General features: G+C 40.6%; 1 protein-coding gene across 1 annotated transcript in view; it reads left to right on the top strand.

The window, feature by feature from the left end:
• The first annotated feature begins 595 nt into the window (after positions 1–595).
• LOC125891999 (putative beta-lactamase-like 1) overlaps positions 596–27162 on the top strand; it is a 30838-nt gene continuing 4271 nt past the window's right edge. The window contains exons 1-5 of the mRNA XM_049581693.1: positions 596–777; positions 10988–11088; positions 11185–11342; positions 11790–12010; positions 26927–27032. Of these exons, the coding sequence (XP_049437650.1) occupies positions 11017–11088; positions 11185–11342; positions 11790–12010; positions 26927–27032 (557 nt within the window). The 5' untranslated portion in view covers positions 596–777; positions 10988–11016. The remainder of the gene's footprint in view (positions 778–10987; positions 11089–11184; positions 11343–11789; positions 12011–26926; positions 27033–27162) is intronic.

Below are 27162 nucleotides of genomic sequence, written 5' to 3'. Positions count from 1 at the left end.
GTTTGTCCAAAAAATGCCCAAAATATAAAACAACAAATTCCTGCACATTGTTTTCAAAACAGACAGTCTTTCATATCTTGAGCAAATACAGTCGGATTACCACAACACTTTCCCTAATTGTGTTCCATGGCCCGATGAGGGTTTGTGCAAAATTCGGTGCAAATCGGCCAATAGGTGGCGCTCTGGTGGCAGTCTAATTAGTGTGAATGGAAGTAAATTGGAAAATCTTCAAATCCTCTTCAAAACTCATCGACTTTCAACCTCTTCTTGTCCCTCATACTTTGAGCTAGAGACACCATGTCAACTTTTAAAGAGTCAGAAGACCTTGAACGCATTAACTGTACATAATTATCTATCTTTATCTTTATTTCGGCCATGACCAATATTTTTTTGTTTATGAACACTGGTAGATAACTATCTTGCCACCAGGTGGTCTTTGGCTGCTCCTGACGCTACCATCATAAAAACAAGAGACGCATATGCGCAGTTGCGCACTCTCAGCTGATTGTAAACAGATAAGATGGTGACAAGATGCAACTTCAGTGTTCATTTAAAGCTAGAAGTTTTGAAATATTCTGAACAAATGTCGGGGGAATACGCTGCGGAATGACGCCTGGTATGCAGAGGACGGCAACAAGACCTTTACAAAAGGAGGGAACATGAGAGCAGCTGACAAACGAAAGATAACGGCTAACCGTCTCCAAGTCCAGTAATTTCCTCTTTGGTTGGTGTCATGACTGCCCAGTACCTGGACAACTGAGCCGTGGCGGCACACAGGTATGTGGCGTGTCAGAGGAGAAACGAGCCGTTAACATTTCTCTTTGTGTTAGGTAACATTAATGGCGTTAGGCTGACAAAATGTCCTCTTTTGCCCGGACATGTCCACTTTTCACGTCCCATCCGGTGCGTCCGGGGTTTTAGAGTGCGGCACGGCCGCATATTTCTGTTCGAACCCAAACTGAGCCCGACATTATTTATAACCAAAGCACTGAGTTTGTGCCACACAGTTGTTACAGCTGAATTATTAATAAATGGTTGTGTGTTGACGTTCACCACGCTATCCCGACGTGCTTTAGGTAACTTACAATTTGTGGTTTATTAGCGTTATAAGCATTCAGCCCCTAATGTGTGTATCGGTTAGCACTCGGCTAACTCCTGGGAGCATTCTTGGTGGTCGATGTTAGCCGAGACATGCCGGTGGTTGAACACTCGCTGAGCTAATGTGGACTAATGTTTGACTGTTGTAGAGCATTGTGTTGTGTTTCGTGCACGTGCAGGTGTACGGGGGTTGCCGTGTGTTTGTATATCCGTTATTGTTCAATAAACATGCATTTTATCTCGGAATGTCTTGAAATTTTCTTCACCCCTTCTTCGTCCTGCAATGAATGAGTGCACCGGCTTTCTATTGTGTCACAGCGCCACTTTAGCGGTTGGGAGGTGTATTGCACATTGGTAGTAAGCGTGAAATCTGTGACTATGCGGTTAGTACGTTACATGTTTGATTTGAACATTTATGGAGACGTGAATCGGTCGAAACCGGCAACCCCCAAACGAAAAACGGGGTTCGTTTTCAAGACGTTCATGCAGTGAACGTATTAGTCCAAGGCTAATGCAGTATGTAAACACAGGCCGTGTTTTCACATGTACGCGCTGCCGTCTCGAGACTGCTTAGCGCATGCTCCCAGAGCGCTGGGCTTTCTGGGAGATGTAGTCAATGTGGTTGCTTTGGGTCTTCGGTGTTGTGTTTGACATTGTTAAATATGTAAATAATGTGTAGGTAGATTCATGTTATATGTATGGCAACAGTCTTGTTTAGAATGATTGCTGATGGAGAAAATATTAACCAGCTTAAAGACTTATGTTCTATTTATTGTGTGGCAAGTGGAAACAGCTGGCATATGACGCCTGCTTAGAGGGTGTAACCATCTTTATTTATGGAAGCCCATTTTTGCCAGTAATGGAAAAAAAGAAATTGCTATTCCTAATCAAAATTGTGAGATAAAAAGTCATTATTACGAATGTAGCCTAGTTTTAAAATTAATTTCTGGCATGTTGTCTTGTAAGGTGTGTGGCATCACGGTGGCTGCAGATGGGACAGAGGATGAGATGATTCGCTGTTTCAAGGCAGGACAACTAGTACACTGTGGTGTAGTCAATAGTAAATATTGGTGATTTACAAAAACACCAAAAACTATTTTTACTGTTAATGTAAACGTTGTTACTATAAATAATACAGTACTTTCTTTGTAATACTATATAGAAAATATTCATTTTTATTGTAAAGACAGGTTTACATAAATATTTCTGCTGTTTCAATTTAAAAAAAAGTACAGTATTTGTATTTTCAAATTTGGCTGTGATTTTTTTTATTTTATTTTTTTTAATTGAAAGCCTTCCTTCAAATAGTAGCCTGCCCCTATTTGTAGCCTGGTCCCAAACTATTATTTTGTTAATAGTAGCCCCGGCTACTATTTGAGGAAATCTGCATGTATGTAACATACAGTCACTGGCCACTTTCCAGTAAAACGACTATACCATGATTTTTTCCCTGCAGCTTATAAATTTCCAGTTATTGTTGACATCGTCTAGAAAGTGGTGACTATACTAAGTTTATTATTGAGGTCATAGTGAATGGTGGTGGTGTACTGAGGTGGCCTCCTAATTTTGTCTAATTGAGGAGGACAAATATTAGGAACACTGTTAAATATACTGCACTCCAGTACACCAACACCACCCACTACGACCTCAATAATAAAGTAGAATAATCACCTTTCTGACAAAAGCTGAAAAAGTAAAAGCTTTGTAAACGTACAATGTGTGGCAAAGCTGTTGTATTGACTTGTATTAGATTGCACAAGTGTACCTAATAAAGTGGCCAGTAAGCCCCACATTTACACCACCAATCCATGCCTGCTCTGGGCCCCTGGATGCTCAGCAGCCTCAGCCCCTGAGACCATGCTGATCAAAAGTTATTAAAAGCTTTTCTCTATGTCAAGGGTGTGGCTACTATGACGTTGCCCTCGCCACCAAATCAGTTGGCTTTTTGATGGCTTCAGCGACCTCATATCCTCACGAAATTGATACACGGGTAAAGAATGGTGAGCTTTTACATCTGATAGGGCCGTTGCTCATGGGGGGGACAAAATGCCTCTATAGTCCCCCTTGAAATTTTCAAAAACCCCTCCCCATAGGGATTTTCTTGGAGTAGGAAGTTGAAACGTCACACCACGTCAGGGTTAACTTACTCTGAGTTTTCACATAACTGCTTCAGTGATGTGCGCTGCTGCCCCCCCACGTAGACGCGGGAGAGCGAGGGCCCGGTCACAGCTGCTTGCAGCTTTAATTATTATTATTATTATTATTATTATTACGAACATGTAATCTCCAAATTGGCCCCTTTCCCAATTTCAAAAACTCACCAAAATTGGCACATGCGTTTGGTCTGGCGAAAATGCCAAATGGCGACATAGCTCCCCCTAGAAAATTTTGTGCCTTGAGCCCCGCCTGTGCATTTCAGCTACACGCATGAAAATTGGTGGGCTCATAGAACATGCCAAGACGCAAAAAAAACCCCTCTTGGACCCATGCAGTAAACCCAACAGGAAGTCAGCCATTTTGATTTGAATTTTTAACATGTTTGAACAAGCTCCTCCTAGGGATTTCGTCCGATTCACTTCAAAGTTGGTACAGATCATCCTGACAACATGCTGATCAAAAGTTATTAAAAACTTTTTTCTATGTCAAGGGGCGTGGCCACTAGGGCGTGACAAACTTTGGTGACTTTTCGTTTTCTCGCCATCGAATTTCGAACGGACCTCACGCACACATACTTGATCTCAGCAGCTTTAAACTTGCTGGACGTGATGATGGCTTCACCCTGAACGGCCAGATATATTAATATCCCATATAACTAATAGCGCCACCTGGTGGTAACAGGAAGTGACCAGTTTTTACTTTAACATGTACTGATGACACAAACTTGACCACATCAACTTAATAATGGCAAGCTCTTGCATCAGAATGGCAAGCTCTTGCATCCGATAGGGGCCCTGCCCATGGGGGGGGGGGGACAAAATGCGTCTGTAGCGCCCCCTTGAAATTTTCAAAAACCCCTACCCATAGGGGTTTTTTTGGAGTAGGAAGATGAAAATTGGAACACATGTGTATGTTGCCCAGAAAATTGGAACACATGTGTATGTATGTGCCCAGACGCACAAAAAAGTCTCTGTCACCAATAGTCTACTCCAAACAGGAAGTCGGACATTTTGATTTAAACTTTTCATTTTGGTGGCGATTTTGTGATTTCGACACCTTGTATTTTGACGAACTCCTCCTACAGATTTTGTCCAATCAACTTCAGATTTGATACAGATCACCCTGAGACCATGCTGATCAAAAGTTATTAAAAGCTTTTCTCTATGTGAAGGAGCGTGGCCGCTATGGCACCGCCCTCGCCATCAAATACATTTGGCTTTTTGATGGCTTCAGCGACCTCATCTCCTCATGAAAATTGATACACAGGTCAAGAATGGCAAGCTCTGACATCTGATAGGGGCGTCGCCCATGTGGGGGACAAAATGCCTCTATAGCGACCCCTTGAAATTTTCAAAAACCCCTCCCCATAGGGGTTTTTTTGGAGTAGGAACATGAAAATTGGTACACATGTGTATGTTGTCCAGACACACATAAAAGTCTCTGGCACCAATGGTCTACTCCAAACAGGAAGTCGGCCATTTTGATTCTGACTTGTCATTTTGGCGTGATTTTCACATGTTGTATTTTAACAAACTAGTCCTAGGGATTTCATCCAATTGGACTTCAAATTTTTTGCAGATCATCAAAAGTTATTCTTATTCTCATTCTCTATTATTTCTCTATGGGAAGGGGTGTGGCCTCCATGGCACCACCATATTTGATGCATCGCCATGCATATTGAAGCACCTCTCTCTCCCACATACTTCATCCAAACTGCTTAAAAAATTCTGTACATGATAAAAGCCCCGCCCTCAACGCCTCTATATGCTCATAGGCAATCTTGCTCATGCCGCCCCCTTATGGAAACAGGAAATGCCCTATTGACATTGTCCGATTTGCTCGAAACTTCACATGGGTGGTGACGGTCCACCCCTGAACGCGCCTGCCCACATCTGGTTATGTTCGTAGCACCACCTAGTGGATGAACAAAACATTGCGCTCCTGCCAAGGTTTTTCTCCCGTCTCGCTCTGCGCCACAGCCCCCGCATGCCTCAGGCCCCCACGGTTGCATGGGGGAGCGAGGGCCCGATCACAGCTGCTTGCAGCTTTACTTTTATTTATTACAGCTGACAAGACATCTAGGTGCACACCCACGACGGCAGCATGCCCCGACGTGCGTGGACTGCGAGGGCCCATTCATCGCTGCTTGCAGCTTTAATTAGGGTCTGAGCGATGACAAAGTTGTCTGTGAGGACCCTATTGCAGTCGCGCTGTTTATTATTATTAGGGCCCGAGCACCTAGCAGTGCGAGGACCCTATTGAAATGCAAGGATTTTTTTTATTATTATTATTATTATTATTATTATTAGGGCCCGAGCACCTAGCAGTGCGAGGACCCTATTGAAATGCAAGGATTTTTTTATTATTATTATTATTATTAGGGCCCGAGCACCTAGCAGTGCGAGGACCCTATTGAAATGCAAGGATTTTATTATTATTATTACTATTATTATTATTATTATTATTATTATTCCTCCAAATGAATTGCCTTTTTGGGAGGCTTAACATACCCGAAAACTCATGAACATCTCAGAACTGGTGAAAAATTTGATATTTTAAGGGTCTCGTGTGCGGGTTCCAAAAACTGGCTCAGTAGCGCCCCCTACAAAAGTTTGAGGAAACAGCCCCTGAAGTTAGTTTAACCTACATGTATGAAACTTGGCAGGCTTATGTAACGCTCAGAGATGTACAAAAAGCCTCTTGGAGGCATGCTCTAAACCCAACAGGAAGTCGGCCATTTTGAATTTACTGTGCAATTTTGGTGCATTTTTGGTCATTTCCAGGGGTCATAAATGAACGAACTAGACCTAGAGATTTCATCCGATCGACTTCAAACCATGGTCTGTCCCATCCCAAGACCTTTAAGATGAAAAGTTATCAAAAGCTTGAGTTTTCGTCAATGCGTGTGACCGTGGGATGCCGTCAAAGTTAGGGGTCTCACCACTAAACAGGAAGTAGTTTATAACTCCAGCATACATGGTCCAATCTTGCCCAAACTTAACAGGATTGATGACAGTCCCACCCTGAACACATCTACATGTCAATAATTAGAGATAAATATAGCGCTCCCTACTGGCAATGGGAAATGTCATGTTCATGTTTTTTTGGAGTAAGTAGATGAAAATGTGTACCTATGTGTAAGTTGCCCAAACGCACAAAAAAGTCTCTGCCACCAATGCTCTACTCCAAACTGGAAGTTGGCCATTTTGATTCAAACTCAAACAAAATCATTTTGATTTTGCCGTCAATTTTGTGATTTTCACACCTTGTAAATGGGGCAGCGTCAGCAGTGATGCGGGCGCTTAACCGGTCCGTTGTGGTGAAAAGGGAGCTTAGCCAGAAAGCGAAGCTCTCGATTTACCGGTCGATCTTTGTTCCAACCCTCACCTATGGTCACGAGCTCTGGGTAGTGACCGAAAGAATGAGATCGCGAATACAAGCCGAAATGAGTTTCCTCCGCAGGGTGGCTGGGCTCAGCCTTAGGGATAGGGTGAGGAGCTCAGACATTCGGGAGGGACTCGGAGTAGAGCCGCTGCTCCTCCACATCGAGAGGAGCCAGTTGAGGTGGTTCGGGCATCTGGTAAGGATGCTTTCCGGACGCCTCCCTTGGGAGGTGTTTCGGGTATGTCCAACCGGGAGGAGACCTCGGGGCCGCCCCAGGACACGCCGGAGGGACTACATCACCCGGCTGGCCTGGGAACGCCTCGGGGTTCCCGCGGAAGAGCTGATGGAAGTAGCTGGGGAGAGGACTGTCTGGGCTTCCTTGCTGAGGCTGCTGCCCCCGCGACCCGGAACCGGATAAGCGGAGGACGACGAGTACGAGTACGAGTAATAGCCTTTAATGTAGGTCCTGGGGACCTGGGGGTGAGATGACCTGAGGTTCTGGGCCCAGTATTTCAAAACTTGTAATCTGGATCAGAATAATTCGGATAATGAAATCCTTCTTTTCTCAGTCAGGGATCAATGTGCTCCTGCTGACTTTATCTGGGTATTTCAAAACACTGGCAGGGTGGATCACTTTGATGCCAATCTGACTGGATACGGATTTCCAAATCTCTCGACTCCACCCCCGGATCTGAAACGATTCCCCTTTGGGGGCACGGCTTTCAGATTATGACCTATTGCAATGTGTCTACATGGCGGTCTACTTCACGAAAAAAGCAGTTGGTAGCACAGTTTTGGCATCAAAATGTAAGTATACCATTATCTAATGTGTAGCGTTTTTAAGACCATACAAAAGCCACTCACCATCTGATGTGAGCCAGCTATTTGAATTGTCACCTACTTAAAACGTGGGCGTACCGATCTCTAATTGAGCTGAGGTCATGCTAACAGTCGCTAATGCGGCTCCATTGACTGGAGTCAGCTGTCAGTCAGTGTTGGAGCAGAGAGGTGGAGGGCGTCCCCGCTTGGTACTGTAAATGAGTATGTGTGTATGAAGTGTATGTTACATCAGAAGAGTCAGAGAATGGAGTCTTTTACGTGCTACCCCCTGGAGTGTTACCGGAGTTTTTGGAGTGTTCAAATAAACGGGCCCTTTTCCCGAACGCAAGAACAGGATGTCGCGCAACACCCCGTACAGCTTTCACAGGCTGCCTTTGTCAGACAGTGAGATACTGAAGTTGTGGCTAGTTGTGCTACAAATGGATGCTAACACTGCTGTCAAGACACTGCGCCTTGCAGACCATCGGGTCTGCAGTTCTCACTTCTCCCAAGATGACTACTGCCAGCCGAAGAAGAGAAGACATCCAATCCTGAAACACGTCTTCCTCAAGGAAATGGCTGTCCCACGAGTAGAGAGAGCTACAGACACAGTGGAGCAAAGCTCGTGACATCACACAGCCCAGAGGTTAGGGAAAGGCTAGTATGCTATTAACAGAGATAGCTCTGGTGATCTGAACCAGTCAGTGACGAAAAAAAGCACTTTTTTTTAATGGCCCATTTATTTGAGCACTCCAAAAACAGGTAACACTCCAGGGGGTAGCACGTAAAAGACTCCGTCCTCTGACTCTTCTAGTGTAACACACACATTTCACACACACATACTCACTTACAGTACCCAGCGGGGACACCCTCACCCTCTCTGCTCCAACACTGACTGACAGCTGACTCCACTCAGCACCCATAACACTGGCAATCTGAACCGGTCAGTGGCAAAAAAAAGCATTATTAATGCGCAAACTTATACGGGATGCATTTGCCCCTGTTACTGTTTTAGCTCGTTTCGCGGCTCCGGTTGCATCCGCCTCCCTCAATACTGAACCAATTTTAGAACGAGTGGTACCCATGAATCATACGCACACATATACATGGGGAAATAGGGCCCAGGTTGAAAAATTCCGAAGTTGTCCTTTAACGTTACCAGGCCCTATTAGCAGCCGGCATCTTTTAGTAATGAGGTCTAAACATTTTTTAATAAATAAACGCCGGCCTCTTTTATAAACCGCACGTGTTTATGTGAGGTTTGGCATTTATAGAGCGCTAGACCCGGATTACACACACAGCCAGACACAGAGACGCACATCCACACACACATAAACCCTCACCCAGACACATGCGCAGTTGCGCACTCTCCCACGGCGTAAAACTAGCCAGGACCGCCCCTGGCACTGATATTTTTACCGTAACCATCTTTATCTATGGAAGCCCATTTTCGCCAGTAATGGAAAAAAATCGCCATTCCTAATCAAAATTGTGAGATAAAAAGTCATAATTATGAATGTAGCCTGGTTTTACAATTAATTTGTGGCATGTTGTCTTGTTGCAAGGTGTGTGGCATCACGGTGGCTGCAGATGGGACAGAGGATGAGATGATTCACTGTTTCAAGGCAGGACAACTAGTACACTGTGCTGTAGTAAATAGTAAATAGTGATGATTTACAAAAACACCAAAAACTATTTTTACTGTTAAAGTAAAGTTTGTTACTGTAAATAATACAGTACTTTATTTGTAATACTATATATGCTGTTTCAATTTAAAAAATACAGTATTTGTATTTTCAAATTTGGCTGTGATTTTTTTTTTTTCTTTTATTAAAAGCCTTCCTTCAAATAGTAGCCTGTCCCTATTTGTAGCCTGGTCCCAAACTAATTTTTTGTTAATAGTAGCCCCGGCTACTATTTGAGAAAATACGGTATGTATGTAACATACAGTCACTGGCCACTTTGTGTACACCTGTGTAATCTAATGCAATCCAGTAAAACGACTATACCATGATTTTTTCCCTGCAGCTTATAAATTTCCAGTTATTGTTGACATCGTCTAGAAAGTGGTGACTATACTAAGTTTATTATTGAGGTCATAGTGAATGGTGGTGGTGTACTGGGGTGGCCTCCTAATTTTGTCTAACTGAGGGGGACAAAATATTAGGAAAACTTTTAAATATGTTGCACTCCAGTACACCAACACCACCCACTACGACCTCAATAATAAAGTAGAATAATCACCTTTCTGACAAAAGCTGAAAAAGTAAAAGCTTTGTAAATGTAGAATGTGTGGCAGAGCTGTTGTATTGGATTGTATTAGATTGCACAGGTGTACCTAATAAAGTGGCCAGTAAGCCCCACATATAAACCACCAATCCATGCCTACTCTGGGTCTCCCTACAACCCCTGGTTGCTCGGCAGCCTCAGCCCCTGAGGCCATGCTGATCAAAAGTTATTAAAAGCTTTTCTCTATGTCAAGGGGTGTGGCCGCTATGACGCTGCCCTCGCTACCAAATACATTTGGCTTTTTGATGGCTTCAGCGACCTAATAACCTCATGAAATTGATACACAGGTCAAGAATGGCGAGCTCTTACATGTGAGAGGGGCGTTGCCCATGGGGGGGACAAAATGCCTCTATAGCGCCCCCTTGAAATTTTCAAAGAGCCCTTCCCATAGGGGTTTTTTTGGAGTAGGAAGATGAAACATCACACCACTTCAGGGTAATTTACTCTGAGTCTTCACATAACTGCTTCAGTAATGCATGCTGCTGGCCCCCCGCGGTGGCGCAGGTGAGCGAGCGCCCGATCACAGCTGCTTGCAGCTTTAATTCCAAATTGTTATTCATCTTTCCTGTGAATATCATAAAATTAGATTTTTTTTTTACATTTAATGCAGATTTATTTGTTTGAAACCATTCTGAATATGCAAGAAAGCGACTGTTTACTTCATTCATAAGTACTGACAAATGGTGTTTGATACTCCTGCAAGGTCATTTATAAAGACGAGAAACAAAAGGAATCCTAAAACGGACCATTGTGGTACACTGTGTCACAGCTCTTGCAGACTCTATACCATTAACATTAACATATTGCTGTCTATAATAAACATAATTGCTAAGCCATTTCAGGATAGAACCATGAAATCCATATCTGTGCAGTTTAGTTAGTAAGATGTCATGGTCGACAGCATCAAATGCTTTGGAGAGATTCAAGAAAAAACCACATGCAAACTCTTTCTTTTTCAAGACTGTATGGACCTTATCTAGTTGTAAAAGGGACATGTATGCTGTGTGATTTTTGCAGAATCAATACTGGTGTTCATGAAGTATTTTATATATGTTCAAAAGTAAAAGAATGTGCCTATAAACTAGTTTATCTAAAATTCTGAGAAAACATGGAACAACTGAAATAGGATGATAATCTCTGGTTGTATAATGGGAGTGTATCTCAACAAGAGTGACAGATAGAAAAGTTGTGTCTTCATGGTACATACATGATAAGTCTACCTTGTTCCCCTTTCCCACAGTGGTTGTAAAACAAGCAACAGCAGAAGAGATGTGCCCTCTCTTCCCTGAGCCTGTGCCCCTCAAACATCCCATCACATCTCTGAGGGTAGCCTTAGAAAAGGTGAATCTGTCAACTAGGTTTTGTCATTCATATTAAAATGTTTGGTCGTGTAGATACTTGGGATATATTTATAGTGACTGAAGTTTCTCCTAACAGATAGATACACTTCTGAGGTCAAGTGTTCACAGCACCAAGCTGCCAGCAATATCAGCCATCGTGGTTTTAAATGACTCTGTTCTGTGGAATGGAAACTTTGGCAAGAAGAACAGTAGTGACCCCTCCTCATCTGCACCCAATGAGTATACAGTGTACAGGTGAGATTTACAATCACACACAGTGTGGAGGAGATTAACATGAAATATGACAGCGATATGACAAAAGGGAAGTGGGGATTTGTCTGAAGGCCAAATGCTTAGTTACTGGTCCTAAAAGCTGCTCAGCCAGCCCATAATTTTAGTCTATCTGAACAGTAATCATTGCTACATGATGTAACCTGCAGTCTAATTCTTCTACTGGATAATGCATTTGATCTGAGGCTTACAGTTAGTTAGTTAGTTAGAGTTAGGATTAGACCCTCATTGTATCAAGTAAGCTTCATATAGGACCTGAGATCAATCAGACTGAATCACTCAGTTAATGAAGTGTTTAAATGTGATTTGTGCAGCAGCAGTGGGAATGCTATGTATTCTGAAAACAGGATACATTTATTTAATCATTGGAAAATGCATGTGTTGCACTCACTTTAATCACTGTGATTGCAGAATTGCAAGCCTCTCTAAAATCTTTCCCACACTGATGCTATACAAGCTGTGGGAGGATGGCCTGGTGGACTCTCTAGATGACCCTCTGGAGAAATATGCGGACAACTTCACCATTAAGGACCCGCTGCGGAAAACTGGGGGACCAGCATCCTCGTCAGCCAGGAACCTTGGTATCCAGTCTCCTGCACTCACTCTGCGCAGGATGGCCAGTCAGCTCTCTGGTAAGCACACAAGTTTGAATGTTTTTCATGACCTGGTGGCAATCTTTGATAAATCTACATTAAAGGAGCAAACATCAAAGAACTGTGTAGCCTGGATCGAGAGCTCTGAACCACCACCAACATCTCACATTTGTTCAGTCAATATTCTCCCAGTGGAGAAACACTAAACCAACTATAGTTTTACAATATAGTTAGACAGCTGCCTTACTTAACCTGATCACCAGAAAAAAAAAAAATGTTGCCATTCCATTCTGCAAACCATGCATATGTTATATTTGCGCATTATAATGTAACCAATACGTTGACATTTTATGTTTTAAACAACAATGTGGTTAACATGTGGTTATATTTCAGCACGAAAAACACTTGGTAATTGCTTAAAATACCTAGTTTGGGGGCACAAGCATGAATTTCAGCACGAAAAACACTTGGTAATTGCTTAAAATACCTAGTTTGGGGACACAAGCAGGAAAACCGCTTTTCATACCTGAAAAGTTGCTGAAAACAAAGCAATGGCTATCTAAATCACAACCAGTTTTGTTGTTTGTTGGTCTATAGCTTGATAGGCATCCAATCTAGGTGTCACATCATCTACCATCCCCTCCAAATCCAGATTATAAAGTCATCTCACATATTACATAACTTTACAAACACTGATATGGTATGTATAAAATGTACACATGTACGTATTTATGGATTGTAGCAACCTACAATGCCATTTTCTTCCAGTGACTGGGCTGATTTTACTACATGAATGAAAGCTAGTAATGGAAAAATGGACACAAATACACAACAAGCATGGATGAGAGAGACAGAGCTGTAAAGGCGGTTGTAAGTCCACTTATAAAATTAATTTTATAACAACATCTTTCATTATTAATCATGAAAAACTTTATTTGATACCGTGTAGCAGTGGACCGACCTGGAGAATGTGTGTCTTTGAAGTGTCCACTAATAACCCAGGAACAAAGCACACTTTCAGACAGACCTTGAAGGCATTCCCTCTGTTTCACGCTGTTGTTTACACAACTAGAATTACCACCCCAGCAGCACAGAAGATCTATACAATCGGCGCAGTTTCAAGATGGACACCTAAGATTAGTGTCAATTCAGTATCTGACTCCGGGTCATGCAAGAGTGATGTGGCTGTGAAGCTCTCGTTCTAAACCCTCAAATGAAGTATATTTAAGCTGAAGGGATTTATGTTGCAACTCTGGCAGAAGTATAATATTGGTTGTTGGCAGTCGTGGCATGAACCTTAGATTGGGTCGGGAAACAAGCACCCAGATTTTTTCAAAAATACGCCGTGGGAAAAACACAATGGAAGAGGCCTTGAGGCTGATGCTGAATGAGATGGAGAGGAAAATCTCCGGTCAAATCAGCGGGTTCAGAAGTGAGTTTCATGTTTTTCACACTGAGATGAAGAGGGACTTCAATGAGCTACAAAAAGAAGTGACATCTCTGGCTTCGGATCTAAAGGAAACTACTTGCAGAGTGGCTGACGCTGAAGAGAGAATAAACAAAGTTGAAGAGCGAAACGGTATTGTTACCGAGGCTCTCTCGCACCTGTTGCAGCAGCGTCAGCTGATAGACTGTGTGGAATATCTTGAAAATAAACCACACCAGCTAAATATAACATACTGGATGAAAGAAGGGAGTGAAGGCAATGACATGGTGGGCTTTCTAAAAACTCTCTTTACTGACGCATTGGGAATCTCCGGTGATGAGCTCACTATTGTGCAAGTGCACAGGTCTGATGCAAATAGACCGGTGACAGATGAGGACAGCCCCAGGTCCATTATTGTCCGCTTTTTACGATGGGACATGAAACAAAGAGTGCTGAAAGCTGCATGGGGTAAAAAAGTCTCCTATCACTTACCAGGACCCCCGGTTTCCTGGCACCAAGATCCGGATCTTCATGGACCAGGACTTTTCTACCAAGCTGCAGCAGGAGAGAAGCTTCTATGCGCCGATCAGAAGGAAGCTTAAAGAAAAGAGGTTAAAGCCTTTGTGATTTATCCTTCCAAGCTGAAAGTCTTCACCAAGTACAGTATCCAGTTGAACAACACTGCAGCAGAAGCCTTGCAGGATCTCATCTCCAACAGTCTCATCAAGAGTGATGGCAGCGGACAGCAGGTGCAGGTGTCCTCGTCAGACCAGGAGGACTCCAGTGCAGCGGGATGGTCCGTGCAAAGCTCGAAGACCCAGGGCAAGAATCGGGATACACGTGATAAAGTTGAGACTTTTCTTCGAGCTCTGGAAATGAAGTGAGTCTTCCCGCACATAAGTAAGACTGAGGGCCTGAATGGAAACTTGATTTGGTGATGGTGTTTGTTAAACTGCGGAGTTAGGCTGAATAGGCTGAACTTGCACTTGGGGCTGTAGCCTCTTAGAACTGCTCTGTCTGGTTGTCTGGGTATTAAGTAGGCTAAATCTATCACTTTTATTTAAGGAATTTTTGTCAATGTTGTAGCCTATAGCCTATAAGTAGCCTAAACTGTGTTACATAATGTAAAAAGTCGGCTAACTTCTTTTCATCAGAGTTGATAAATCAGCCAACTGGCTGTAAATTAAATGCTGAGTGTTTGTTAATAGTTTAATTTATTAAAAATCAGCCAATGTGACTGCATATTATTTCATTGTTTTGCTTATAGAACTAGTCCTACTTTCGAGGCTTCCGGTTCCACCCCTTCTTGAGATGGCAGCATAATCCACCGTCTCCTCCGACAAAATTTATAAATACCCTGCTTATTAGACGAATAGAACATATAAAGTGCTACAAACTGTTAGATAGCGGGGAAGGATGGAAACAAGAGACAAGAGCAAGAATAAGAAAACTACAGCTGACCCAAACGAGAAGGATGACGATCCACGAGGTGCAGAGGCTAAAGCTAGTGGAAAAGCTAGCGGAAAAGACAGTGAGCAGCTAGAACTGAGTGAAAAAACTAAGGTGAACATGGAGAAGATTTTGCAGGAGATTCGGGACTTCCGACAGGAAAACAACCGGCAGCTGGGAGATATTAAAGAAGAGATTAATAAAACCAACCGGAGAATAGGCGAGGCGGAGGACCGCATTGATGCGGTGGAAAGCAGGCTGCTGACTATGGAGCATGCACTGAGAAACGTGCTGAAAGTTCAAACTCAACAAGTGGAGAAACTCATCGACCAGGAGGGAAGAGCGCGTAGAGAGAATATCAGGCTCTATAATGTACCAGAGGGCGAGGAAGGAAGCTCAATGGTGGCTTTTGTGGAAAAACTCCTTAGAGAAAAACTGAACATTCCCGTGTCCACTGAGCTGCATATTGAAAGAGCGCACAGGGCGCTTGGACCGAAGCCTCCAGCCACCGGCAAGCCTAGATCGATTGTGATTAAATTCCTCCGGTACAAAACGAAGGAAGAAGTTCTCCGTAAAGCCTGGGAAATGAAAGAGATTCATTTGAATAACCAGAGACTCTTCTTCGATCATGACTACCCGGCCGCAATACTGAACAAGCGAAAGGAGTACAACGAAGTGAAACGTGTATTGAAGGAGAAGAAGATTCGCACCCCTTACCCGGCCAGACTCCGGGTCTTCTATGAGGACGGCACCCGAATCTACAACACGATCAGCGACGCCACGAAGGATATGAAGGAGAGGGGCCTCCCAGTCACGGTTATACCGCTGCCAGAAGATCCACTTCACCACCTGAATCTCCATGCCTGGCGTGCGTCAGGAGAGGGACGGTCAGTGAGGGATTTCCCCAGGAGAGCTGACGCTTTGGAAAGGCTTCAGGTGTTCAGGAGGGATCCCCCCTCTTAAAAAATGGACAAAACTGTCCCGGATAAAAGTCCACACATGAGGTAACACTGATAACTAAGAGCAAAATGTAGCTTTTCATTATATAATGTACCTTATGTTATGATTGGATAGTTGGACAGTTGGAAATTGGACAGTTTGAGGCAAAATAAGCAAACACTTTTCTCAAATGGGAAGATATTGCTCTCTTTGTATTCCATGTAAAAGGAAAGAGTTGAAAAATTAGTCGGAGGACGAAAATAGAAAGTATTGGTAGAAATGGACACATTTACTTTATGGACCATACTGCTTTGGAGGGCCCTACTCTCACGTCGGTGTAGAGAGGTTTTCCCTCCCAGACCGGAGATTTTCTCTAGTCAGTTAAAGGGTCAATCCATGGAAACCCTTCCCCTGGAAGTCTTTTTTTTACCGATGTTGAATTTGTTAAGTGTTATTTTTTCCAGTAGTCTGTGTTTTTGTTTCCTTGTTCTGCCAGAGAGATTGTTTGCAGCAGAGGTTTTGCAGTCATTTGAGATAACTCATAGGAGAGATGGCGCATGAGAATATTAAGATAGTTTCCTTCAATGTTAATGGTATACTTAATCCGATAAAACACAGTAAAATACTTTCCAAAATGAAAAAAGAGAAGGCACATATTGTTTATCTACAGGAGACACATCTGGATAATAAGGAACATGAAAAACTAAGAAAAATGGGATTCACAAAATCTTTTTTTCATCCTATAAATCTAATCACAAACGAGGGGTAGCCATTTTGGTCTCAAACAAGATTTCATTTGAACATACATATGAGCAAAAAGATAAGGAGGGCAGGTTTATTCTAGTGAGGGGTGCAATAGATGGGAATGAAATCACCCTCTTTAACATTTACGCTCCTCCTGGTAGTGACTTCTCTTTTTTCCAAAAGATATTTGATATAATAATAAGTGGAACTGTGGGAATCTTAATATGTGGAGGGGATTTGAATATTCATTTGCAACCAAAATTGGATGTGTCGAACCATACTCACACTTATAAAGCAGTAGCTAAAAAGTTCAATAAATTACTTAAAGATGTTGATTTAATAGACATATGGAGAGACATGTACCCCAAAACTAGGTAGTATACACATTTCTCTGCCCCCCACTCTGTGTATACTAGAATTGATTATTTCATCACTTTCGGTAAAGATAGATCAAGGATTGAGGACGCAGACATAGGATCGATGGACTTGAGTGACCACGCCCCAATATATATCATCTTAAATTTGGAAAATAGCCGTAGAAATACAACATGGCGTTTCAATTCGAGTCTTCTCAATGATCCGTCATTTAAAAGGCAAATGAGCACGGAAATCCAAATGTATATAGAGGATAATGCTACTGAGGACGTCTCGCCTCCTATGGTATGGGATGCAGCGAAAGCCGTTCTGAGAGGCAAAATTATAGCTGCAGCCTCACTGAAAAAGAAAAAACGTCAGAAGAAACTACTAGATTTACAAAACCAATTAAAATTGTTGGAAAATAAACATGCACAGGGCCAAAACACCAACATGCTACAGCAGATAAAGAAAATTAGAAACGAAATAAACATGATTTATACACAAGAAATTGAAACAAAAATGTTATTTACTAGACAAAAATACTATGAGAACGGCTCTAAATTCACAAAACTATTAGCAAGAAAACTGAGAAGGAAAGAGGCGGACAGCACTATATACAAAATACGAGACCCTCAGAAAAACTATATAGAGAACAAACGGGACAAAATCCAAACAATCTTTGAACTATTTTACAAATGACTATACTCCAAAATGTCTGAGGATAATGACGACCAAATTGACTCCTTTCTGGAGACACTAGAACTGCCAGTTTTGACTGAAGACCAAAACAAGGCCTTGAATGCTGAAATAAGTACAAAAGAATTAAATGATGCCATCACCAGATTAAAAGCTAATAAATCACCAGGAAGTGATGGTTTCACAACCGAGTGGTATAAGGCATTTAGAAAGGAGCTCATGCCTATTCTGCTAGCAACATGCAACTGGGCTTTAAAGAAGGCAGTGACTCCGCCCACGTGGAAGGAGGCCATCATTTCTCTTATACCGAAAGAGGGAAAGGATAGGATTGAATGTGGATCATATAGACCGATTTCCATCCTTAATGTTGACTATCGTATATACACATCTGTAATGGCAAGAAGGATGGAAAAATTCCTCCCCACTCTGATTCATAACGACCAAACAGCATTTATACACATGCGTCAAACACATGATAATATAAAACATACACTACATATTATGGATCATATTCGACAACACAAAGTTAAGGCAATGATACTAAGTTTAGACGCAGAAAAAGCTTTCGATTCGGTCAGTTGGCAATATCTCTATAAAGTTCTAAATAAATTTGGTTTCAACGACCATAAACGCTATAAAAGCTGTTTATGACAATCCTACTGCAAAACTCAAAATTAATGGTCACATATCCCATCCTATTACATTAGAGCGAGGAGTGAGACAGGGTTGCGCTTGGTCCCCACTCCTTTTTGCGATTTTTTTTTTGGAGCCTCTTGCTCAATATATTAGACAGAATGATAAAATTAGTGGTATTACAATTAATGGAGTAGAACATAAAATAGCATGTTACGCGGATGACGTCCTCTTATATTTAAGACAACCTGAGACATCTCTGCCCGAAGTGATGAAATTCTTACAAGGTCTTGGCCCACTATCAGGCTATAAACTTAATATTTCTAAGACCGAAATTCTTACATACAACTTGAGCCTATCTGATAAATTTAAGAATGCATATCCATTGAAGTGGAAAACAGAATCCCTTAAATATTTAGGGGTGATTTTACCCAAGGACATATCAAGGTTATATGAGAAAAATTATGACTCTCTACACCGTAAAATTAAAGAAGACCTTGCAAGGTGGAATCTTGTACCCTTCCTGAGTTTGAGCTTGAGAATAGAAACAATCAAGATTAATGTTTTACCAAGATTCCTATATCTTTTCCAGGCCCTCCCAGTTATAGTTACCCAAGATAAATTTGCAGAATGGGACAAGATGATTTTGAGATTTATATGGCAAGGAAGAAGACCACGAGTCTTATTTAAAACGTTACAATTACCCAAAGAAAAAGGAGGCTGGGGTTTACCATCCTTAAAAAATTATTTTAATGCAGCACAGATCATAACGTTATTGTGCTGGTGTAACCCATCCTACAATGCACAATGGAAAGATATTGAAACTAAAATAATACCCGGTATCCATATACAGGCCATATTGCCAGACAAAAACCTGTCAAGATACATAGATGAACTAGAAAACCCATGGGTAAAATCAGTGCTGAAAGTCTGGAAAAAGGTTATAAAAGAACATGACCTAGAAGAGGATGTTAAAATCCTAAGTTGGTGTGCATATGACTCAGAGTTTACTCCAAACACTTTCGACCATAGATTCAAATCCTGGATAAAAAAAGGCATAACATCTATGAGTGGTATCGTAGAGAAAAATGAAATCATCTGTTTTCAAACTCTAAGAGAGACATACACATTAGAAAGAGAGGATCAATTCAGATTTTTACAATTAAGAAATTATTACAATCAAAAGATCAAAAAGATTGATACTAAAGATACCAATAAAGCCTTTACCCAACTTTTCATAAATGCATATAAATCAGATAAACATAGAGGGATCATATCACAACTATATAAGTGTCTCAAGGCTTTGGAGGATCATTCCACTGAATATATTAGGGAAAGGTGGGAGAAAGAAGGAGGTTTACAAATAACAGAGGAAGAATGGCAGGATATATGCTCTTCTCGGTGGAGATGCACAAAATCTCATGCATGGAAGGAATTCTGCTGGAAGAATGTCGCAAGGTTTTTTATTACCCCACATGTGAAGTCACATTATGACAATGGTAATTCTCAGTGTTGGAGAAATTGTGGTTGTCAAGTTGCAAATCACTATCATATTTTTTGGGCTTGTCAAAACATATTGAAATACTGGACTGACATACATGGAGCCATGCAGACCATCTTTAATATACAAATACCATTTGACTTTAAAACCATATACCTGGGTCTTCCCCCCCTAGAACTGAGAGGTATTGATACATACTTAATGGGTATATTATTGGCGGCAGGGAAAAAGGCTCTAACTAAAAGATGGTTGATGCCTTTGGGGCCTACTTTAAACGATTGGATAGATGTGACTTTTGAAATATATAAGATGGAAAAGATCACCTTCTCACTAAATCTTAAGATGGGTTACTTCTTACAATGCTGGGAAAAATGGATGCAGTATATTGGACCCCTGAGACCCGACCTTGTTTTTGTTTTTTTTTTTCTCCTTATATATACATAAATGCCAATCTCAAATACATTCGCCTCGGTGCATAATCTGACCATTACAGTATGTTTATGAAGGTGTAAAGCCAAACTGCTGTTTGTTCCCTCTACTTTATTTCTCTCTGGATGTTTATAATTATATGTTTATTATTCCCTACTTTGTTTTATTTTATGGTACATGTACATGCATGTTCATATGAGTGTAATTAAGTAAGTGTGTGTGTAAGTGTATATGCACAGGTGTGAGGATGGTATATATGAATATGCACATGGTTTTGCTTGTTTGTTGTTACCATTTTAAGCTAACTTTATTTTTCCCTTTTCAAAAGTAAAAAGAAGTGGACTATAAGCCGATATAACAGGAAGATAGGCTGAAAGACAATCTATGTATGGTACCTGTACCTCTGGAAGTGTATCCATAATTTCTTTCCTTTTTTTTTTTTTCTTCATTTCTGGAGATTGTCTGTAATATTTGAGTGCGCTTCGAAATAAAAAGAAAATTAAAAAAAAAAAAGAACCAGTCCTACTTTCATTTTTAAAGGAATGGGATATGAAATCTGCCAATGTGGCTGTATATTATTTCATTGTTTTGCTGATGGAACTGGTCCTACTCTCATTTTTAAAGGAATAGGATATGAATCTGCCAATGTGGCTGTATATTATTTCATTGTTTTGCTGATGGAACTAGTCCTACTTGCTTTCTGTTAGCCTTGCAATTGGTCCAAGTGGCAAATTGGTTTGGTTGCTAATTTTAGCATATTATTGTTCATGTCTGCAGCATCAATACTCTATTTCCCAATTTGTAAATTATTTTATTTTGAGGATGTCACAATATATTAGTTTATGTTTTTCTGATTCTGTTGTTTCTATATATGTTTGTATCTGTGTCTGTATGTTAGTTTTCATATGCAGGGGAAGGAAATAATATACTACCAAAAATACTATGCTGAGTTTGGATAGCTTGCCAAGAAAGGGACTGAGAATGGCTCATATAAATATATGCAGTCTAAAGAATAAAGTAACTGATATTGCAGAGATTTTGTCTGAAGGTGTTCATGTTTAAGCATTGTCTGAAACTCACTTGGATGATACATTTAATGACTCTGCAGTTAGTGTTCATAGGAACACCATATTTAGGAGGGATAGAAATGCATTTGGAGGCGGTGTTGCAGCCTATGTCAAGTCTCATATAGCAGCTAAAATAAGATATGATTTAATGTCCGCTGACATTGAAGCACTTTGGATTCAAGTTAATTTACCTAATTTAAAGCCTTTGCTGATAGGCCGCTGCTACAGACCTCCCAATGCACAGGTAAATTATTCTGATGTAATACGTGAGATGTTTGATAAAGTGTGTGATCTTGATTATGAAATTCATATATTGGTAGATTTGAATATTAATTAGACTATGGATGGCTGTCCACTCAGAGATAAGCTATTGGGTGTGGCCAACGTCAGCAACTTAGTGCAAATTACTGATAAGCCAACGAGAGTGTGCTTAAGAAGTTCTGGATCTGCAACAGCAACTTGTACTGATCATGTATTCACTAATTTTAGTAATTTCTGCTCTAAGCCATTTATACATTCCAGTGGGGTTCAGTGATCACAATTTGATTGCTTATGTGAGGAAAATGAAGGTGCCAAAAGCGGGACCTAAAGTTATTTTCAGGAGATCTGAAGTTGTTTAGCCAAGAGGCATTTGTAGATGATGTTGGAAATATATGTTGGGAATCTGTATTTGTGAAGCAGGATCCAGATGATGATGAAGTTCAATAGTTGTATTCACAAGTGTTAGAAAAACATGCCCCTCTAAGGAAATTTACTGTGAGCAGCAAACAATCACCCTGGCTGGACAGTGAATTGAGAAAACTAAAGATGGCAAGAGATGAAGCAAAAAAAGTTGCTGTTCAGTCTGGTCTTCAGTTGGATTGGCAAAATTATAAGAAGTTAAGAAATTATGTTACTGCTGCTAATAAAAAGAAAAATAACTTATTCTATACAGTTAAAATTGAAGATGTGAAGAATGATAAGAAAAAATTATGGAATGTGGTGAATGGCGTAATGGGGCGTATGCCTAGATCAAATCCTGCTTATCTTGAGGTGGACGGTAAATTCATATCAAAGCCTTTAAATATTGCAAACTATTTTAATGATTATTTTTATGCCAAGATCAATAATTTGAGGAGAAATATGACACAAGTAGATGTCAATGTCTCATCAACACTAATTAAGGATTTAATAATGATAAATAAAAATTGTGAAATTAACATCGAAAAGGTGACAATCAAAGAGGTTGTTAGGCTTCTTTATAAAGGGAAGAATAGTCCACCAGGGGTGGATAATTTTGATGCTAAATTTTTTAGTATTGCTGCTGACTCTATTGCTGTTCCTGTGTCATATTTTTAATTTATGTATTGACAAAGGTGTTTTCCCATAGAATTGGAAAATTGCCCAAGTTATGCCATTAGCAAAGTACCCTGCTGCACCTTTCTCTGGGGCGCTCTAGGTAAAGTTATTGAGAGGGTAATGTTTGAACAAATTCAATATTATTTTGATATCAATAATTTAAATAGTGATTTTCAACATGCATTTAGACCAGGAAACTCCACTTGTACAGCTCTGACGCATATGACAGATGAATGGCGTATGGACATGGATAATGGGAAATTAGTGGGTGTCGGTCTACTTGATTTTAGTGCTGCATTTGATGTTATTGACCATTTTTTGTTATTAGGAAAACTAAAACAGTATAGTTTTAGTTTGTCAGCAATGAAATTGATGGAGAGCTATTTGACAGTCAAACTGTTTATTTTAATGGTAGTTTGTCTGATTTTAAATATGTTGACTGTGGGTTGCCTCAAGGGAGTTGTCTTGGACCGTTATTATTTTCTATTTTTGTGAATGATCTCCCACTTGTGCTTGAAAAGACTAAAATTGCCATGTATGCAGATGATAGTACAATATATGCAGCAGAGTCGTCTACAGTGGAGTTAAATAATAAGTTACAATATGATTTAAGGTTAGTGGCAGAATGGGTAACTAAAAACAAACTGGTCTTGAATGTGGGGAAAACTAAATCTATTATTGGGTCAAGGTATCTGCTGAGAGATGAACCTTCCTTGGTATTGGAAATTGATAATATTCCTGTTGAACAAATTTATGAGACTAAACTTAATGGTATAACTGTTGACCAACATTTAACATGGTCTAAACATATTGGATCTCATTCATGAAAAGTTAGTAAATCTGTGTGTAGATTTGCACATAAAAGCCTACGCTACTAAAAACCTACTCCGGATTCAGGAGCTCCGCAGGAAACTCAGATTTGATCGTAAACACATGTGTATGATCATGAATACCAATTCATCATAAAGTGACAGCGCGCTCCCGGTAATCAGCAATTAGCATAAATCCCTGCCCATGAATAGCCAATGACCACCATATGACCTGTCAGTCATGGCGCAAACAAAGAAAGAGAGAGAAAGAAAAAAGATTTTTTCTGAAGCAGAGATCAAAATAATTTTGGGTGAAGTGGACTGAAGAAAAAACATTTTATTTTCTTTATTCATTTTATTTTTTTGAAGCGTAAATGGTTTGATTTGAAACTGGAGGCAAAGAAACGCATAAGCACACACAAAAAAATACAGTAGCCACAGGAGGAGGAGGCTCACAGTCACAACTATCTGCTGCAGACGAGCGGAGCCTATATTTTTATTATCATCATTCAACATGTAGAAAGAACACGTAATCTATTGAGTTGATTTACATAGAGCATACTTGCCAACATTGGGTTGTGAAAAATAGCTCCATGGCTCCGTCGTTTCGGCATCTGGTCTATTTTCTGCGCAAGTCGCGAGCGACAACAGCTGGGAGCAGAACCGCTTGTTGACCAGCGTGGAGAAATGCGCGTCTGATGTGAACGGAAGTGCTCCGGCTCGCGCAAGAATTTTGGTGCACTGCACTTCGCAGCACTTCCGCAGGCGGTGTGGCCCTGGCGTCAGGTGTCTCTCTTTCTCTATCCATCTCTGTCTGGTCGCTGAACTGACAACGCTACTTGGCATATCACTGCCTCCAGCGAGTGACTGAGTCACGTCACCGGCTTGCCTCATACACACAGGCAGGCCAGGGTTGCCAGATACTGCGACAAATATCCCCCACAATATTACTTGTTTCCTTCACTGTAAAATCGGGAGATTAGCGGGAGAAATTACTGACCTGGAGCATAGCGGGAGATAGGGTTAAAAATCGTGAGTCTCCCGCGGGAATCGGGAGAGTTGGCAAGTATGATAGATAATTCACAATAATGAACCTAATCTGGATCTTAAACCTGCTGCCAACTAATTTAACTAAATGTGTTATATCTTTAATATTTTGTCATGTTGAGATTACATTCCAAAGGCATCTGTGTATTGTGTACATAACAGAGCGCAATACGAATTAAAATTGTAATTTCTAATAGTGACAAGCAATATTTAGGCTTTGTGCTTTACTAAATTTACACAAGCACTACGAGTGGTCAGGAGCAGGAGTAGATTTTGTTAGTAGCTACAAAAAGATCGGAGCTACTAAAATATTGATGAATGCGGACATGCAAGTAAATTTCTGTCTGCGAACAGTTTACACACAAATTCCTTCTGCTCATATTTCATGAATGAGACCCACTGATCATATTGTGAGTAAAATGGGAAGAGGGGTCTCAATGGTAAAAAGTGTGTTAAAATTCATACCAGATATTGCCAAACAAGTAGCAAATGCACTAGTTCTGTCACAGCTCGATTACTGTTTTGCAATTTGGTCTAGTGCTTCAATGAAGGATTTAAATAAATTACAAGTTGCTCAAAATAAAGCAGCATGCTATGTTTTACAGTGCTCTTACAGAACTAATGTGATACATATGCATGATAGCCTGGGTAGGCTAACTGTCACTCAAAGAACACTTGCTCAGGAATATTATTGTAAATAAGTCTCCGAATGTTTGGTATTACCTTTTTTCTTGTCAGTTAAGTCGACATGGTTATCTGACAAGACATGCTACTGAGGGGAGGTTCATCTTGCTTAAGGCTAATACCAATGTGTTAAAGAAATTTGTTTTGAACAGAGCCATACTGGGATGGAATTCGTTGCCACTTTGTATTGTGTTGGTAGATTCCAAAGAGAGATATAAATTCTTACTTAAACAGTTTTTTCTAATGTTGCAGCTGCAGTAGCTGTGTAGGTGCACATTACCGATAGACTCACCTTGACTTATTTTAAGTGTATGCCATACTAATTATATGTTATATGTTATAAGTGTTGTTGTTATACTTATTGATATATGATATGATGTAGTGCCTGTTCTCTTCCCTGCCTTGTGGTATTGTTATTCTGGTATCTGTTTGTATGTTTTGCTATATTGTTCCTAATTGACTTTACACTGGCATTGTTTCCGTGGTACCGGTACATAATTTTAACTCATTACGTGCTGCCACCATGGAAGGCGGTGTTAAGAGGTCGTGGTCATTTCACGTATAGCTGTGGTAAAACAAATATTTTTGAATGCTCATTTAGACCTATTTTTAATGTCGATAGTCTAATTAGACTTAATACGCAGTGTTACCATAAGGTTTAAATATGTTTTGGGGCTCCAGGCAGATTTGTTTTTAATTATTTTTGGAAAATGGCTCTTTTGATAGTAAAGAATGCTGAACCCTGGTCTAGACTATCATAATCACCATGTCATTCCTGCTAAGGACATGTCTCCACCACCCACCACAGCACCTTAGCTAACCTAGGCTTAAATGGACAGAAAGAGGAGCTATATTTACACTGAGCTGTTTCCAGATATAGAGCTAATCAGCTTTGTGCATTCAGAAGGAAAAGAAGAGATTAAGAGAGGGGGAGACCCTGCTGAGGCCCTGAACAAGTCTATCAGGATCAGTTATTACAATTTAGCTTTAAGGACACATGTATGTATACCAAAATCTGTGGCAACCCATCCAGTAGTTGTTAAGACATTTCATTCTTAACAGAAAATCACCTTCATGATAAAAGTCAGTAAGATACATTGTCTGAGCATGAATGTCTGTACAAAATTATGGGACAATCCATCGGGTAGATGTTGAGATATTTCACTGCATAATTATAGATGATATGAGTAGATTTCACCTTGATTGTGCAAGGTGAAAGTCAGAGGCTCACCAGTGTTATTAGGACATATCATGTGAGGACCTTGAAAGCCTCAGGTGTTTCAATCTTGACCAACCAACCGACTGAATGACTGACACTGCCATCCCTACAAAGTCTTATTGTAAATTTTATCCAAGCCATTTCTTGAAAAAGAATATCAAGTCAGCAGTTTTGAATTCACCTGTAGAACAAAATCTTGTGTGGCATATATAACCAAACAACCTGCTGGTGATGTGTGTGATATCAGCGCCATTGAAATACTGACAGAAACACAGTACCAAAGTGCACACACTCATCTGAGGCTCCTCTGGGTGGATCCCAGGCAGTTTTGCTATATTAACCTGACAGTAGCATAAACTCTTTCTTAACTGAAAGCAAGTCTTTCTGCTTGTTCACTTGCATGCACTGTTTTAAGACATATAGTAATTCCACTGCTAAGTGATGGATTAGGTTCTTATACAGATGCAGTGTACCGTATCTGTGACTTATTTTCATGTATGGCTATTGAGTTTAGTCCCTTCTTTTAAGCAGCCAATACATTCATTAATTCACAGACAAAGTTGTCCACACATTTACTCAGCAGTTTTACTCACTAAGGTTTTCTGATGTTTTCACAGGGTTGCCCCGAAGATTAAGGTCAACTAATCTCCTTTGGAGTGGAGACACGAAAGCAGCCCTCACTTTGTTAAAGGATGATGTCCTTGTGACAGATCCAGGCACCAAGTAAGACTGTTTCCTTCCTTTGTTGCCCTATTTTTGACCATGACGACTTTTGACACTGTGTGCATCTCTGTGGCCTGAAAGAGAAGAGGGGGTTGATGTCCATGTATAGACCAAGGAATCTTTAAGGATT

This window comes from Epinephelus fuscoguttatus, linkage group LG7 (genome assembly GCF_011397635.1).
Source record: "Epinephelus fuscoguttatus linkage group LG7, E.fuscoguttatus.final_Chr_v1".
Taxonomy (NCBI): Eukaryota; Metazoa; Chordata; class Actinopteri; order Perciformes; family Serranidae; genus Epinephelus; species Epinephelus fuscoguttatus.
This window is presented reverse-complemented; position numbering and strand designations above follow the sequence as displayed.